Here is an 18,458-nt window from a genome sequence, read left to right as displayed (position 1 = left end):
GGGGTTATGACAGGACAGAGGCTGTTCAACACAGTGGAGTTAATGAGGGGTTATGACAGGACAGAGGCTGTTCAACACAGTGGAGTTAATGAGGGGTTATGACAGGACAGAGGCTATTCAACACAGTGGAGTTAATGAGGGGTTATGACAGGACAGAGGCTATTCAACACAGTGGAGTTAACGAGGGTTTATGACAGGACAGAGGCTGTTCAACACAGTGGAGTTAACGAGGGGTTATGACAGGACAGAGGCTGTTCAACACAGTGGAGTTAGTGAGGGGTTATGACAGGGCAGAGGCTGTTCAACAAAGTGGAGTTAATGAGGGCTTATGACAGGACAGAGGCTGTTCAACAAAGTGGAGTTAATGAGGGGTTATGACAGGGCAGAGGCTGTTCAACACAGTGGAGTTAGTGAGGGGTTATGACAGGACAGAGGCTATTCAACACAGTGGAGTTAATGAGGGGTTATGACAGGACAGAGGCTGTTCAACACAGTGGAGTTAATGAGGGGTTATGACAGGGCAGAGGCTGTTCAACACAGTGGAGTTAACGAGGGGTTATGACAGGACAGAGGCTGTTCAACACAGTGGAGTTAACGAGGGGTTATGACAGGACAGAGGCTGTTCAACACAGTGGAGTTAATGAGGGGTTATGACAGGACAGAGGCTATTCAACACAGTGGAGTTAATGACAGGTTATGACAGGACAGAGGCTGTTCAACACAGTGGAGTTAATGAGGGGTTATGACAGGACAGAGGCTATTCAACACAGTGGAGTTAATGACAGGTTATGACAGGGCAGAGGCTGTTCAACACAGTGGAGTTAATGAGGGGTTATGACAGGACAGAGGCTATTCAACACAGTGGAGTTAGTGAGGGTTTATGACAGGACAGAGGCTGTTCAACACAGTGGAGTTAATGAGGGCTTATGACAGGACAGAGGCTGTTCAACAAAGTGGAGTTAATGACAGGTTATGACAGGGCAGAGGCTGTTCAACACAGTGGAGTTAGTGAGGGGTTATGACAGGACAGAGGCTGTTCAACACAGTGGAGTTAACGAGGGTTTATGACAGGGCAGAGGCTGTTCAACACAGTGGAGTTAATGAGGGGTTATGACAGGACAGAGGCTGTTCAACAAAGTGGAGTTAACGAGGGGTTATGACAGGGCAGAGACTATTCAACACAGTGGAGTTAGTGAGGGGTTATGACAGGACAGAGGCTATTCAACACAGTGGAGTTAGTGAGGGTTTATGACAGGACAGAGGCTGTTCAACACAGTGGAGTTAACGAGGGGTTATGACAGGGCAGAGGCTGTTCAACACAGTGGAGTTAATGAGGGGTTATGACAGGACAGAGGCTGTTCAACACAGTGGAGTTAACGAGGGGTTATGACAGGGCAGAGGCTGTTCAACACAGTGGAGTTAATGAGGGGTTATGACAGGACAGAGGCTGTTCAACACAGTGGAGTTAACGAGGGGTTATGACAGGGCAGAGGCTGTTCAACACAGTGGAGTTAATGACAGGGCAGAGGCTGTTCAACACAGTGGAGTTAACGAGGGGTTATGACAGGACAGAGGCTATTCAACACAGTGGAGTTAGTGAGGGGTTATGACAGGGCAGAGGCTGTTCAACACAGTGGAGTTAATGAGGGGTTATGACAGGACAGAGGCTGTTCAACACAGTGGAGTTAATGAGGGGTTATGACAGGGCAGAGGCTGTTCAACACAGTGGAGTTAACGAGGGGTTATGACAGGACAGAGGCTGTTCAACACAGTGGAGTTAACGAGGGGTTATGACAGGACAGAGGCTATTCAACACAGTGGAGTTAACGAGGGGTTATGACAGGACAGAGGCTATTCAACACAGTGGAGTTAACGAGGGGTTATGACAGGACAGAGGCTATTCAACACAGTGGAGTTAACGAGGGGTTATGACAGGACAGAGGCTATTCAACACAGTGGAGTTAACGAGGGGTTATGACAGGACAGAGGCTATTCAACACAGTGGAGTTAACGAGGGGTTATGACAGGACAGAGGCTATTCAACACAGTGGAGTTATGACAGGACAGAGGCTATTCAACACAGTGGAGTTAACGGGGTTATGACAGGACAGAGGCTGTTCAACACAGTGGAGTTAACGAGGGGTTATGACAGGACAGAGGCTGTTCAACACAGTGGAGTTAACGAGGGTTATGACAGGACAGAGGCTGTTCAACACAGTGGAGTTAGTGAGGGGTTATGACAGGACAGAGGCTGTTCAACACAGTGGAGTTAACGAGGGTTTATGACAGGGCAGAGGCTGTTCAACACAGTGGAGTTAATGAGGGGTTATGACAGACAGGGTTTATGACAGAGGCTGTTCAACACAGTGGAGTTAACGAGGGGTTATGACAGGACAGAGGCTATTCAACACAGTGGAGTTAGTGGGCAGGAGGCTGTTCAACACAGTGGAGTTAACAGGGGAGAGCTGTTCAACACAGTGGAGTTAACAAGGGTTTATGACAGGGCAGAGGCTGTTCAACACAGTGGAGTTAACGAGGGTTTATGACAGGACAGAGGCTGTTCAACACAGTGGAGTTAATGAGGGGTTATGACAGGACAGAGGCTATTCAACACAGTGGAGTTAACGAGGGTTTATGACAGGGCAGAGGCTGTTCAACACAGTGGAGTTAATGAGGGGTTATGACAGGACAGAGGCTATTCAACACAGTGGAGTTAACAAGGGTTTATGACAGGGCAGAGGCTGTTCAACACAGTGGAGTTAACGAGGGGTTATGACAGGACAGAGGCTGTTCAACACAGTGGAGTTAACGAGGGGTTATGACAGGACAGAGGCTATTCAACACAGTGGAGTTAACGAGGGGTTATGACAGGACAGAGGCTGTTCAACACAGTGGAGTTAACGAGGGGTTATGACAGGGCAGAGGCTGTTCAACACAGTGGAGTTAATGACAGGTTATGACAGGGCGAGTCCCAGAGGACAGTAGCCTACCAAAGAAATGGAATCATTAAAATGGACATAGAACCTCTTTCCTTTCTAGTGATTCCATTTCTATGTAGCCTAGCCAACAAACGGCAGTACCCTCCCTACTATTATCTCTACTACAGGTCCCATACTGTGTGCCACAGCAAACTACTTCTTTTCGAGAAAAAATATCATTACGTGACAAATAATACCTGGTATTCTGTTAATGTAGCACTTTGGGCCATATAGGGAAAGTGGATCTAGATTTAATAAAATATAGCCTATGCATGATATGTCTTGTTACATAATTACATTAGGCCAACGTGTATATGGAATAATGATATATTCTCAGCAAAGAGAACAGCTAAATGTCTAAATGTAAAGCTTTAATTTAGCTGTCAGTGAGAAGATAATTGCCTTGACATATCCTGGTAATTGTACTGTAGTCTGAATGTGGTGCCAGTCAAACTACTGCTGCCTCTGAGGAGAGAGCAGTCGAGGATCGATTTGTTCTACCGGGACAAAAGAGTCCATGAAACGCCTGAGTGACAGATGATATCACAACACAGACCATTCTGAAGGCCATTTTGTCAGAAGACAAATGACTAAGCAAGTGAATAGCAGGGCTGGGATCAATTGAAAATGAAGGCAGTCAATTCAGAAAGTGATTTTAATTTAAAATTCAAAAATGGAAATAGCTTCTACTCCTCAGTTTATTGAGAAGTCATTGAAAATAAATGCAGTTTTTTACATATTTAATTGTTATTCAAGTGTACTTCCTGAATCCAAAAAGGTTACATAAAGTGAGAATAGAGAAGACAACAACTTCTAGTCCCAGCCATACCCTGTATACAGCACTGTAGCCTCCACATCAGGACACATGAATGAGGCATGTTTATAGCCTACAGTTAGCAACACGGAATAAAACATTTTAGCAAAAGGGAGCTATTCACATTATGGATGGCGTGTGTCTGTGGGGCGAGGAGCCAACTATGAGCAGACCAAGTGCAGGTGTGGTCACTGAACCTAAGCACAGGTGTGGTCACTGAACCTAAGCACAGGTGTGGTCACTGAACCTAAGCACAGGTGTGGTCACTGAACCTAAGCACAGGTGTGGTCACTGAACCTAAGCACAGGTGTGGTCACTGAACCTAAGCACAGGTGTGGTCACTGAACCTAAGCACAGGTGTGGTCACTGAACCTAAGCACAGGTGTGGTCACTGAACCTAAGCACAGGTGTGGTCACTGAACCTAAGCACAGGTGTGGTCACTGAACCTAAGCACAGGTGTGGTCACTGAACCTAAGCACAGGTGTGGTCACTGAACCTAAGCACAGGTGTGGTCACTGAACCTAAGCACAGGTGTGGTCACTGAACCTAAGTACAGGTGTGGTCACTGAACCTAAGCACAGGTGTGGTCACTGAACCTAAGCACAGGTGTGGTCACTGAACCTAAGCACAGGTGTGGTCACTGAACCTAAGCACAGGTGTGGTCACTGAACCTAAGTACAGGTGTGGTCACTGAACCTAAGCACAGGTGTGGTCACTGAACCTAAGCACAGGTGTGGTCACTGAACCTAAGTACAGGTGTGGTCACTGAACCTAAGCACAGGTGTGATCACTGAACCTAAGCACAGGTGTGGTCACTGAACCTAAGCACAGGTGTGGTCACTGAACCTAAGCACAGGTGTGGTCACTGAACCTAAGTACAGGTGTGGTCACTGAACCTAAGTGCAGGTGTGGTCACTGAACCTAAGTACAGGTGTGGTCACTGAACCTAAGCGTGTGGTCACTGAACCTAAGTGCAGGTGTGGTCACTGAACCTAAGCGCAGGTGTGGTCACTGAACCTAAGCGCAGGTGTGGTCACTGAACCTAAGGTGTGGTCACTGAACCTAAGCGCAGGTGTGGTCACTGAACCTAAGCACACTGAACCTAAGTGCAGGTGTGGTCACTGAACCTAAGTACAGGTGTGGTCACTGAACCTAAGCGCAGGTGTGGTCACTGAACCTAAGCACAGGTGTGGTCACTGAACCTAAGCACAGGTGTGGTCACTGAACCTAAGCACAGGTGTGGTCACAACCTAAGGTGTGGTCACTGAACCTAAGCACAGGTGTGGTCACTGAACCTAAGCACAGGTGTGGTCACTGAACCTAAGCACAGGTGTGGTCACTGAACCTAAGCACAGGTGTGGTCACTGAACCTAAGCACAGGTGTGGTCACTGAACCTAAGGGTGTGGTCACTGAACCTAAGCACAGGTGTGGTCACTGAACCTAAGCACAGGTGTGGTCACTGAACCTAAGCACAGGTGTGGTCACTGAACCTAAGCACAGGTGTGGTCACTGAACCTAAGCACAGGTGTGGTCACTGAACCTAAGCACAGGTGTGGTCACTGAACCTAAGCACAGGTGTGGTCACTGAACCTAAGTACAGGTGTGGTCACTGAACCTAAGCACACTGAACCTAAGCACAGGTGTGGTCACTGAACCTAAGCACAGGTGTGGTCACTGAACCTAAGCACAGGTGTGGTCACTGAACCTAAGCACAGGTGTGGTCACTGAACCTAAGTACAGGTGTGGTCACTGAACCTAAGCACAGGTGTGGTCACTGAACCTAAGCACAGGTGTGGTCACTGAACCTAAGCACAGGTGTGGTCACTGAACCTAAGCACAGGTGTGGTCACTGAACCTAAGCACAGGTGTGGTCACTGAACCTAAGCACAGGTGTGGTCACTGAACCTAAGCACAGGTGTGGTCACTGAACCTAAGTACAGACGTGGCAGGTCTTCAGAACAAAGGACCAAGCTCATTCTGTGACCTATTATGCTTAGACGTAAACTCAACTAAATTGACCACAATAACCAAAACGGGGGAAAAGGATTTTATAAGACAGCCTTAAAAAAACACATACATTGTTTTTATTTTTAAACAGAATGGAGCTTTGCAGTCTGACAGAATCTCTCCATTTAGTTATTGTTTTAGCTCTGGCTTTTCCCTCTGCTTTGAAACTTTCTCTCTGTGAAATCCCGCTGACACGGCCGCATTTGCTTTATTTGTTAGACATTTAAAAGCATCTCTAAAGCATTGGATATAATGCAGAATCTGACTGCCCTTGAGTGTCTACAGGAGGGGAGTTAAGCTCAGTCCCATTTAGCATCAACCACTAAAGAGAATACAGGGTTCTTGGTGTGTAGGGTTGAGAGAGAGAACAGGGCTGCGATCAGAGCAGTGGTCAGCGGGGAGACATTTGTATGGAACAGGGAGTTACTACCTGAACAGATTTGAGGAACCGGGAGGGGGGTCTGGAAGGGAGAGCCTGGAAGCAGGAAAAAGGAGGGAGAGGCTTTAGTGTAGTCTGTGTGTGGCATTGTAATGGGCATCACGCATCATTACAACACAGCCACTCCTCTGACCCAGAAACCCTTGCTTCAAAGACTCCAGAGAAAATGGACAAGAGATAACTAGCTCAAAAAACAAAAACAACAGCCAGTCTGAGAAAAGTCAAACTGAAGGAACATAAGTTAAGTTACGTACTTCTATTACTGATAAGACCCAGTAAGGTGAACGTATCTTATGAGTTACAATTTGATTGCTTTAAACTGTCATTGGCCTTTACTTGTCCTTCTGCAAAGTGCTTCTGGCAGAAGGAGATGAATGGCGAGTGTGAGGATTCAGTAGCAATCTCCTCAGGGTATACCAGAGACTTTTCTGTGATAGCCTGACACTTGTAGACGAGTCGTGCCTGCAGCTGACTGCCTAGCTCTCCCCTCGAGCCAAGGAAGGTATATCCACAGGGCTTCTGGCTCTGCTCTGGGTTTAGCTAGCTAGAGCTGATAACTCTGCCAGATTAAACATGGCAGTGGAGTCGGTAGAGACTGCGGAGGAGGAGAACGTCCTTCTGCCCTCTGTAATTACAGCAGACGAAGGAAGGCGTCCGTCTGTCACATCACACGTCTGTGGGACGTGAGTAGTGGAACAATGAGGGAAGGAACATCCTCAGTCCTCACCATCACTATCACCACCAGGCCTGGCTGTGTGACACAGTGAAAAGTCAGACTGAATCCTTCTTTAACCTTGTAAAGACCCATGTAGACTTGCTACCTCAGTAACATATTTGACTGCCATGTGGGCTCAAATAAGTCAAGTGGACCAGACAAGTGTGGTTGAAGTGCGTGAGGGTCTGCACATGCATTAGGGTAAAAGTTGTTATACAGGCCTCAGATTTTCCTGGAATAAAGTCAAAGCCTACAATTCCCTTACATATGTCTCCATTATAAAGCCCTCCACTGCAATACCATTGGAGCCCAAGATCTGTACTCTCCCTTCCTGCATATTCTAGGTTATATCCATATAGGGAACTATCAAACAGACTGTTGATGATGGAACAGACCAAATCACAGTCAACAGCAAAGTTCACACAGGTTATGCAACTTACACTACAGGACAGAATGGGAATGTTCTCCCAAACCAAAGCAAATATATTTTGGAGGACAGTGTCTCTCCCTCCCTACCATAGACAGTTTCTATTCCTCTTTATCGGGAGAGGAGACCTTTTGAGGGCTCCACCTCGACAACACTCATCTAAGCTTCCATGTAAACTACATAAGATGACTTGAGAAGTCAATGTTAAGACCTCTTTTTACCCAGTCAGTGGTTAGAGTGTCCACCCTGAGATTAGAAGGTTGGGAGTTCCATCCCCAACCGAGTCATATCAAAGACTGGGACCCAATGCATCTCTGCTTGACACTCAGCATTAAGGAGATAGATTGGTGGTCCAGCCCTGCACTAGACTAGTGTCCTGTCCAGGAGGTGTCCTGATACATCAAGCTGTCTCACTACAGAAACAGGAGATAGACTAGTGTCCTGTCCAGGAGGTGTCCTGGTACATCAAGCTGTCTCACTACAGAAACAGGAGACAGACTAGTGTCCTGTCCAGGAGGTGTCCTGGTACATCAAGCTGTCTCACTACAGAAACAGGAGACAGACTAGTGTCCTGTCCAGGAGGTGTCCTGGTACATCAAGCTGTCTCACTACAGAAACAGGGGATAGACTAGTGTCCTGTCCAGGAGGTGTACTGGTACATCAAGCTGCCTCACTACAGAAACAGGAGATAGACTAGTGTCCTGTCCAGGAGGTGTCCTGGTACATCAAGCTGCCTCACTACAGAAACAGGAGATAGACTAGTGTCCTGTCCAGGAAGTGTACTGGTACATCAAGCTGCCTCACTACAGAAACAGGAGATAGACTAGTGTCCTGTCCAGGAGGTGTACTGGTACATCAAGCTGCCTCACTACAGAAACAGGAGATAGACTAGTGTCCTGTCCAGGAGGTGTACTGGTACATCAAGCTGCCTCACTACAGAAACAGGAGATAGACTAGTGTCCTGTCCAGGAGGTGTACTGGTACATCAAGCTGCCTCACTACAGAAACAGGAGATAGGCTCCTGCTCCTATGTGCCGTTACGATTCTCTAAAGCCAAGGCTCATGCAAGGCTACTTACTTATTAGGCAATGTAGGTCAGAACTCTGAATTGTTTTAAGTGAACAGAATGGTCTCTTCTTTAGAATCTTTTTTTGATGACATCAATTACCAAGTAGCACATGATTGGAGTGCTCCTCCCTGCCTCATGACTGGATGACTCGGAGTCAGGACAGGACTCAGCCAGTCACTCACACTGCTGTGCTAACGCATCATTGACATCTGACACACAGCAGCTGAAGACAGTAAAAAAACACTCACACTCAGTGTACTGCCACTGTGACTCATACTAAGATTAATGTCACAATGTTTCAATTAATTAACGTGGTACTGGAATGCTTGGCATAGGGACTTTCCAGAGACAAATAAAAGCTGTTTTTGCGGTCACTAAATGAGTCACCTTCCATACCGAGGTGATATCTTCTTCAGAACTGAATGACGCATCAGCACAAGCCCTGTAGTAGAGAGGAGAACAGAGACAATACCGTTTCCCCCATGTAGCCAAGTGTTCTATTGGCCTAGTCAAAGTTCAGAACAATAGGAAGTGAGGTTTATGACACAGAATGACGTTCCATAGTGTCAGTGTTTGTTTCCTAGGGATCCCAGTTGTGTTTATCCTCTGTAGAGATGACAACCCAGAAAAGGCAGACTAAAGACAAGGAGGAGTCTCTTACGTCAGCAGAGAGAGCAACAGCCACGTTCCTTCCTCCTTACGCAATCTGGGACACAGTTCAAACAGAGGAAAGGGGGAAACCTAGTCAGTTGTACAACAGAATGCCTTCAACTGAAATGTGTCTTCCGCATTAAACCCAACCCCTCTAAATCAGAGAGAGCGCCGAAGAGAAGCATTACTGACAGGGCATGGCACGGCACTACCGAAGGTCTCAGAACAGAATAGTCTCCGAGGACTGGATCTGCTATAGAAGTGTTGAGGGATGCCAGTTACTACAGAATAATCTCAGAGGACTGGATCTGCTATAGAAGTGTTGAGGGATGCTAGTGACTACAGAATAGTCTCAGAGGACTGGATCTGCTATAGAAGTGTTGAGGGATGCTAGTGACTACAGAATAGTCTCAGAGGACTGGATCTGCTATAGAAGTGTTGAGGGATGCTAGTGACTACAGAATAGTCTCAGAGGACTGGATCTGCTATAGAAGTGTTGAGGGATGCTAGTGACTACAGAATAGTCTCAGAGGACTGGATCTGCTATAGAAGTGTTGAGGGATGCTAGTGGCTACAGAATAGTCTCAGAGGACTGGATCTGCTATAGAAGTGTTGAGGGATGCTAGTGACTACAGAATAGTCTCAGAGGACTGGATCTGCTATAGAAGTGTTGAGGGATGCTAGTGGCTACAGAATAGTCTCAGAGGACTGGATCTAGTATAGAAGTGTTGAGGGATGCTAGTGACTACAGAATAGTCTCAGAGGACTGGATCTGCTATAGAAGTGTTGAGGGATGCTAGTGACTACAGAATAGTCTCAGAGGACTGGATCTGCTATAGAAGTGTTGAGGGATGCTAGTGACTACAGAATAGTCTCAGAGGACTGGATCTGCTATAGAAGTGTTGAGGGATGCTAGTGGCTACAGAATAGTCTCAGAGGACTGGATCTGCTATAGAAGTGTTGAGGGATGCTAGTGACTACAGAATAGTCTCAGAGGACTGGATCTGCTATAGAAGTGTTGAGGGATGCTAGTGACTACAGAATAGTCTCAGAGGACTGGATCTGCTATAGAAGTGTTGAGGGATGCTAGTGACTACAGAATAGTCTCAGAGGACTGGATCTGCTATAGAAGTGTTGAGGGATGCTAGTGACTACAGAATAGTCTCAGAGGACTGGATCTGCTATAGAAGTGTTGAGGGATGCTAGTGACTACAGAATAGTCTCAGAGGACTGGATCTGCTATAGAAGTGTTGAGGGATGCTAGTGACTACAGAATAGTCTCAGAGGACTGGATCTGCTATAGAAGTGTTGAGGGATGCTAGTGACTACAGAATAGTCTCAGAGGACTGGATCTGCTATAGAAGTGTTGAGGGATGCTAGTGCTAGGGGATTGAATAATGGAAACATGAGATACAATGAGGGATCCCCTGAGGTTTAGTACTCATTTCAGAATAGATTAATGCTGACAAAACTGTCAGAATGTGACAAATCTCCTTGTCAAATCAAACAAAGAAACATCTTACCGGGAGAAATTCATAGCCCTCTTCCGAACAGATCAGAAGCTTAGATAGACAGAAGAGCGTTAGCTATAGCAGAGACAGGATGAAATGGCAAATCTCCGCAAAGAGCCCTCATCCAGGCAGTAGTCTCATCCCAAATGGCAACCCATTCCCTACGTAGTGCACCTCTTTTGATCAGAGCCCTAGGGACCCTGGTCAACAGTAGTGTACTATATAGGGAATAAGGTGACATTAGCGACACAAGCAGTGTCCGGTCAAGACTAATGAGAAACTCCATGGACACGGCTCACAGTGTGCTCGGACAAATGCTGTGGAACTGGACAGAACCTTACAGAATGATCCTCCTCTGACTGACATCCCATTGCCGTCCCTGCCTTCTAATTGGCTCCCAGGGGAGAGGAGATTCAGGCCTTCACGCTGTCCTTACAGCACACACAGAGCATGTGTCAAACCTATGTGAAATTAGTCACCCACTCCCTCCCTACCTCTGACAGAATACCCTAGTCCTGGTCATACCTCAGTGCATCTGTTGGGGGAAAGTGATGCCTAGTCTATGGATTTGTTGGACTGGATGTACAAGGGAAACAGATGTGACAAATGGCAAAATGGGAGAGGATTGGAATGCTTCACATAGTGCAAAAAGCAGCCCCATGCTGTTAGTACATGTTTTAATAACAATAATATAATACTCCTTTTTTCCATCTTGTCTCATCGCCTCAAATCCCCAACGGGCTCAGGAGAGATGAAGGTCGAGTCATGTGTTCTCTGAAACATGACCCGCCAGACCATGCCTCTTAACCCAGAAGCCAGCTGCACCAATGTGTTGGAGGAAACACTGTTCAACTGACAACCGAGGTCAGCCTGCAGGAGCTCAGCCCACCACAAAGAGTTGCTAGAGCGTGATGGGCCAAGTCAAGCCCCCTCCAGGCCAAATCCTCCCCCTAACACAGACGACATTGGACCAATTGTGCGCCGTGCTATGGGCCTCCCGGTCACGGACAGTTGTGACACAGCCTGGGATCGGACCCGGGTCTGTAGTGACGCCTCAAGCACTGCAGCGCCTTAGACCACTCACCATTCAGGAGGCCCTTTTAGTACATTTTAAAATATTCTAAATTAAATAAGATATGGGTGATTCTTAATGGGGCAATTGATGGGTACAACCATCAAACTAGTAGTAATGGGACAATTGATGGATACAACCATCAAACTAGTAGTAATGGGACAATTGATGGGTACAACCATCAAACTAGTAGTATTGGGACAATTGATGGGTACAACCATCAAACTAGTAGTAATGGGACAATTGATGGGTACAACCATCAAACTAGTAGTATTGGGACAATTGATGGATACAACCATCAAACTAGTAGTAATGGGACAATTGATGGGTACAACCATCAAACTAGTAGTATTGGGACAATTGATGGGTACAACCATCAAACTAGTAGTATTGGGACAATTGATGGATACAACCATCAAACTAGTAGTATTGGGACAATTGATGGATACAACCATCAAACTAGTAGTATTGGGACAATTGATGGATACAACCATCAAACTAGTAGTATTGGGACAATTGATGGGTACAACCATCAAACTAGTAGTATTGGGACAATTGATGGGTACAACCATCAAACTAGTAGTATTGGGACAATTGATGGATACAACCATCAAACTAGTAGTATTGGGACAATTGATGGATACAACCATCAAACTAGTAGTATTGGGACAATTGATGGGTACAACCATCAAACTAGTAGTATTGGGACAATTGATGGGTACAACCATCAAACTAGTAGTATTGGGACAATTGATGGGTACAACCATCAAACTAGTAGTATTGGGACAATTGATGGGTACAACCATCAAACTAGTAGTATTGGGACAATTGATGGGTACAACCATCAAACTAGTAGTATTGGGACAATTGATGGGTACAACCATCAAACTAGTAGTAATGGGACAATTGATGGATACACCCATCAAACTAGTAGTATTGGGACAATTGATGGATACAACCATCAAACTAGTAGTAATGGGACAATTGATGGATACAACCATCAAACTAGTAGTAATGGGACAATTGATGGGTACAACCATCAAACTAGTAGTATTGGGACAATTGATGGGTACAACCATCAAACTAGTAGTATTGGGACAATTGATGGGTACAACCATCAAACTAGTAGTATTGGGACAATTGATGGGTACAACCATCAAACTAGTAGTATTGGGACAATTGATGGGTACAACCATCAAACTAGTAGTATTGGGACAATTGATGGGTACAACCATCAAACTAGTAGTATTGGGACAATTGATGGGTACAACCATCAAACTAGTAGTATTGGGACAATTGATGATACAACCATCAAACTAGTATTATTGGGACAATTGATGGGTACAACCATCAAACTAGTAGTAATGGGACAATTGATGGGTACAACCATCAAACTAGTAGTATTGGGACAATTGATGGATACAACCATCAAACTAGTAGTAATGGGACAATTGATGGGTACAACCATCAAACTAGTAGTAATGGGACAATTGATGGGTACAACCATCAAACTAGTAGTATTGGGACAATTGATGGGTACAACCATCAAACTAGTAGTAATGGGACAATTGATGGGTACAACCATCAAACTAGTAGTAATGGGACAATTGATGGGTACAACCATCAAACTAGTAGTAATGGGACAATTGATGGGTACAACCATCAAACTAGTAGTATTGGGACAATTGATGGGTACAACCATCAAACTAGTAGTATTGGGACAATTGATGGATACAACCATCAAACTAGTAGTAATGGGACAATTGATGGGTACAACCATCAAACTAGTAGTAATGGGACAATTGATGGGTACAACCATCAAACTAGTAGTATTGGGACAATTGATGGGTACAACCATCAAACTAGTAGTAATGGGACAATTGATGGGTACAACCATCAAACTAGTAGTATTGGGACAATTGATGGGTACAACCATCAAACTAGTATTATTGGGACAATTGATGGGTACAACCATCAAACTAGTAGTATTGGGACAATTGATGGGTACAACCATCAAACTAGTAGTAATGGGACAATTGATGGGTACAACCATCAAACTAGTAGTAGAAGTCAAAAAGAAAAAAAGAATAAAACTGTGGTGCACATTAATGTTATCAACTTATATCATTATATTTATCCTTATTGCATCAATTCAGGCAATTGAACACATTATGGAAAGCTTGGTGAGACAACACATCACATTCCCTCTACAAAGTAGTCATCAGCAAACTCAGTGCTAGTAGGAAGTGCATATTATTATCAGTTATTTTTGGGGAGGAGAAAGGAATAGTATCCCTATTCAACAAATAATCTATATGGGATCCCCTTTAACGTTTCAAATAAACATTTGTGTAATTTTTATTTATTTTATTTGACTATTCAAATCAGTTACGGGACGGCCTAGGAACAGTGGGTCAACTGCCTTGTTCAGGGGCAGAACGACAGATTTTTTTACCTACCTTTCGGTTACTAGTCCAACACTCTAACCACTAGGCAACCTGCTGCCCCAGGTAGCCTAGGAAGGGTGTAGCAATTTATACAAATGGTTTAGACCCAATGGGACATTTCTCGTAGCTTACCTGTTCTGGGTGCTCGCTGCCGATGATCTCAGCCACAGTGTTGAAGGAGTCAGCATCAGGGAAGGTCTGGGCGTTCATGGTGAGTCGGACCACAATCCTCTGGCCTCGCTTAGCCATCCTGGCCATCATCATGGCGTCTTCCACTGTGATACAGGCGGTAGGGATCTTCTGCACTCCCTCCTGATAGTCCTGCCAGCCTGTGTGAGGACTGCAACACAGAGAGACCCATGTTAGAAATTATCAGCAGAAATAGGGCACTGTACTACTTTTGGATTCCCATAAATGACTTATGATAACACACTTTCAAAAAGTCCATTTAAAACAATATAAAAGGTGTACTAGAGGAATACAAGTATATGGAATACACAAATAGCTAGAAATGTGGGACAGGAAGAGAGATGGCTACATGCAGTCCCAGCCTTAGTCAAGCTTTCAACTAATTGTCATTATAAGGGAAGGGATACATTGGATCATTGTGACCCATCCAGTACCTGTTGATGGAGAAGGGTGTGATGGACCGGATGAGAGTAGCCACAGCTCCTACTTCAGCTGCCTTGGATGCCCCAAACTCCCTGTACTGCACAGTCTCCCCATAGCTGACAAAGGGCTGGTTATACACCACGATCTTCCCAATGGCTTCCTTCTGCCTTTTCTTCAGCTCCTCAAAAGACTCCACCACCAGCACCTCTGCTTCAATGCCTGAACCGAGAGGAGACCGAAAGCCACAGAAAAAGTGACATGCTTGGAGCAACGGTCTACGGTACTGCATTTCAGTGCTTGAGACGTCACTACAGACACCCTGGTTCGAATCCAGGCTGTATCACAACCGGCCATGATTGGGAGTCCCATAGGGCAGCGCACAATTGGGCCAGCGTCATTCGGGTTTGGCCAGGCGGAGGCCGTCATTGTAAATAAGAATTTGTTCTTAGCTGACTTGCCTGGTTAAATAATGGTTATATAAAAATACATCAGTGCACCAGTCGAAGATTCATCTAAATATCTACACCTTGGCTTGAGTTGGGGCCTAGCAAATAGTGGCAACACCATCAGCATTGTCTAGGCTTGAGTTGGGGCCTAGCAAATAGTGGCAACACCATCAGCATTGTCTAGGCTTGAGTTGGGGCCTAGCAAATAGTGGCAACACCATCAGCATTGTCTAGGCTTGAGTTGGGGCCTAGCAAATAGTGGCAACACCATCAGCATTGTCTAGGCTTGAGTTGGGGCCTAGCAAATAGTGGCAACACCATCAGCATTGTCTAGTCTTGAGTTGGGGCCTAGCAAATAGTGGCAACACCATCAGCATTGTCTAGGCTTGAGTTGGGGCCTAGCAAATAGTGGCAACACCATCAGCATTGTCTAGGCTTGAGTTGGGGCCTAGCAAATAGTGGCAACACCATCAGCATTGTCTAGGCTTGAGTTGGGGCCTAGCAAATAGTGGCAACACCATCAGCATTGTCTAGGCTTGAGTTGGGGCCTAGCAAATAGTGGTAACACCATCAGCATTGTCTAGGCTTGAGTTGGGGCCTAGCAAATAGTGGCAACACCATCAGCATTGTCTAGGCTTGAGTTGGGGCCTAGCAAATAGTGGCAACACCATCAGCATTGTCTAGGCTTGAGTTGAGGCCTAGCAAATAGTGGCAACACCATCAGCATTGTCTAGGCTTGAGTTGAGGCCTCGCAAATAGTGGCAACACCATCAGCATTGTCTAGGCTTGAGTGATAGAACTCATCGCTATAGAACACAGGGGCAGTTCCACGATAACAGAATTACGCTGAGACTCCAAAACCATTGATTTAAACATTTAAGAAACCATACAACTCTATGCACATTGACTACAATGAATAATTCACACAGTAAAAATATTTTTTTAAATAACACTTACTGGAAAACAGATGCAAAGTTTGGTAACTGAATTACAGTAAAAATCTCCATCAGTTTTATTCTGTTTCCAAACTTTGCACCTGCAGTTCTTCCTATAAATGTATTTTTGTAAAATGTTCAGTGGAAATTGTAATCCTTGTGTATAGAGTTTTATGGTTTGTTAAATGTTGAAATCAATGGTTTTTGTTTGGTATACATTTTGAAGTGAAAAATATTGAGCGTAATTTCATTTCCGTGGAATTGCCCATAGACCTACCTCCTTGGGGTGTAGCCACACTGCTGCCCAGTCCAAGGATGGCCATGGTGTGGTTCCGGGGCTGTAGCATCACGGCGCTCTCCTCTCCCCTGACCCAGTGTGGGATCTTCACTGGTTCTAGATGTACGTTCTCCAGCCCATCCTTCCTCAGGGCACTAAACATGTACTTGATAGCCAGGTCCAGGTTCTTAGAGCCACTGACACGGTTCCCTATTGTATCTGTGAAGTCTGCCAGTCTCTCATAGGAGCGGTTCTGGGCTTTGCCATACACAGCCAAGTCTATGATGCTCTTGGCTACCTTTGCATAGCTGGCAATTTCTTTAGCGGTCTCTGGAAATGGCTTTCCACCAGTACTGTGTGGCAAACAGTTACAATGGACAAATGTGGCCAAAAGAGTCAGTGAGGAAAAGCCACATTGTTTTATCTGCCGGCCCTGCATCTGGAGGCAGACAAGAACATATGAAGGTTATTTACAAATACTTTCCTCGTGACAACAGTCTATTTACGCTAATGCTTAAAAATATGACAGCACGCTACACGTGCCAGTGTTTACTTCATTACTGGGAACAGAAACGTATTGAGGTACAGCGGCAACTATTATGGGCGGACTGGAGCTCCGACGTAACTCATTTTTTAATAACTACAGATTTCAGAGACATTGTTCCGTGTAATTGCAGGCTATTCTTTGGGTCCTCAAATCACTTTTATTTTTTTTTAAACAAATGTGACGTCGGTCCATACCAGTCATAGAGTTTAGTAGGCTAATTGACGCAGTGAAATGCATAGCAAAACAAGGAATCAAGCCACAAAGATCCGTATAGCTAACGTTGTCAGTCGTTGTGATTCCTAACTAGCGAAACATGAAAGGACTTTTAAATTAGGACACAATAAAAAAACAACAAACCTTCTACAGTTAGTTGGTAAATTGCTGACCGTCTAGAGACAGATGGAATAATTCACAATCAATGTTATTCCTTCTAGCCAACTCGCTATTTCTTATCAATTTCAAAATAACTTCCGTGATATGACTACGGCAAATCAGTAGGGACAGCCATGCGTTTTCACGTTCGTTGACAATTCCATTTTGCTTTTGTTTTTGTTTCTTTACCAAATTGTGATAAAATGTCTGCTCTAATTACTACCCTTGATGTTTACTACGGACATTTTGCTTTTCTTTCTGCATGACTTGGCATGAGCAAACATTTAGCTCACAGCAGCCTGTGTTTAGTGTTTTGATCAGAGATCGCAAGCTAACAAAAGCTATTTATTTTGTTTACATTTTATTTCAGCTTGCACATGAAATCTGAGATACCACATATGGTATTTGTGCTGCAAGTTATATTCTTACATTTACTTTGTAACAGTGTAAAAATTCAAAAGAACAGATATGTTGGAGCCTTATCAGAAATACAACCAACTCAAAAGAGAAACCACATTTGATGACTATTTAATATTAAGCCACATTGTTTATTCAGTAGTGTCTCCCATCATAACATACAACACTCCTTTTGTAACACTAAGTTGCCATCAGTATCCTGTGCTTATATTCGTGACTACTACTTCATGCCACTGAGAAGACATCTTTTGTCCCAAACAGTAAAAAAAAAAAAAATAGAGACTTTCAGAATGGTAGGCACTTCAAAGGCTTAAAACATTTGTGAATATACTTGAACTAACATATTTCAAATATGTAATATAAATATATAAATTATAGTACAGACATTATACAGATGCACCACGGACTTAAAGGTAGTCAGCGAAATTGTGTTGCACAAGCAGCACTGCAGATATTTCAATGAGCAAGATTTCACTCTGTCACACATACAGTATTTGCACCCGGGTTCCCGTCACAGCCCGCTCTTACAATATGGCAGCCACTGGACCAAAACAGCAGAGAAGTTTAGCCTCGTGCTCTAATGCTCTTAGTTGTGGAAATTGACCCACTATGCAGTTTTACTTTATGCATCTACATCATTTCGCTGAGTCTACCTTTAGAATAGTCAGGACTAAAGGGAACTAAGTACATGGGGACATTGTGTTACATGTGATAAATGGC

At 44.7% G+C, this 18,458-nt stretch overlaps 1 protein-coding gene across 50 annotated transcripts in view; it reads right to left on the bottom strand.

Moving 5' to 3' along the window:
• The window catches only part of LOC118374448 (carboxypeptidase Q-like), a 51,511-nt gene extending 34,038 nt beyond the window's left edge, over nucleotides 1-17,473 (bottom strand). For all 50 annotated transcript variants that reach the window (XM_052510903.1, XM_052510929.1, XM_052510930.1 and 47 more), the window contains exons 1-4: nucleotides 17,307-17,473; nucleotides 16,403-16,841; nucleotides 14,756-14,963; nucleotides 14,265-14,472 (exon numbers count right to left, since the gene is read on the bottom strand). In XM_052510903.1, the coding sequence (XP_052366863.1) occupies nucleotides 14,265-14,472; nucleotides 14,756-14,963; nucleotides 16,403-16,841 (855 nt within the window). In that variant the 5' untranslated portion in view covers nucleotides 17,307-17,473. The remainder of the gene's footprint in view (nucleotides 1-14,264; nucleotides 14,473-14,755; nucleotides 14,964-16,402; nucleotides 16,842-17,306) is intronic.
• Between the last annotated feature and the right edge of the window lie 985 nt (nucleotides 17,474-18,458).

The sequence above is a fragment of the Oncorhynchus keta genome, unplaced genomic scaffold (genome assembly GCF_023373465.1).
Source record: "Oncorhynchus keta strain PuntledgeMale-10-30-2019 unplaced genomic scaffold, Oket_V2 Un_contig_6223_pilon_pilon, whole genome shotgun sequence".
NCBI lineage: Eukaryota > Metazoa > Chordata > Actinopteri > Salmoniformes > Salmonidae > Oncorhynchus > Oncorhynchus keta.
Note: the sequence above shows the minus strand (reverse complement) of the source record. Positions and strands in the feature narration are given on the sequence as shown.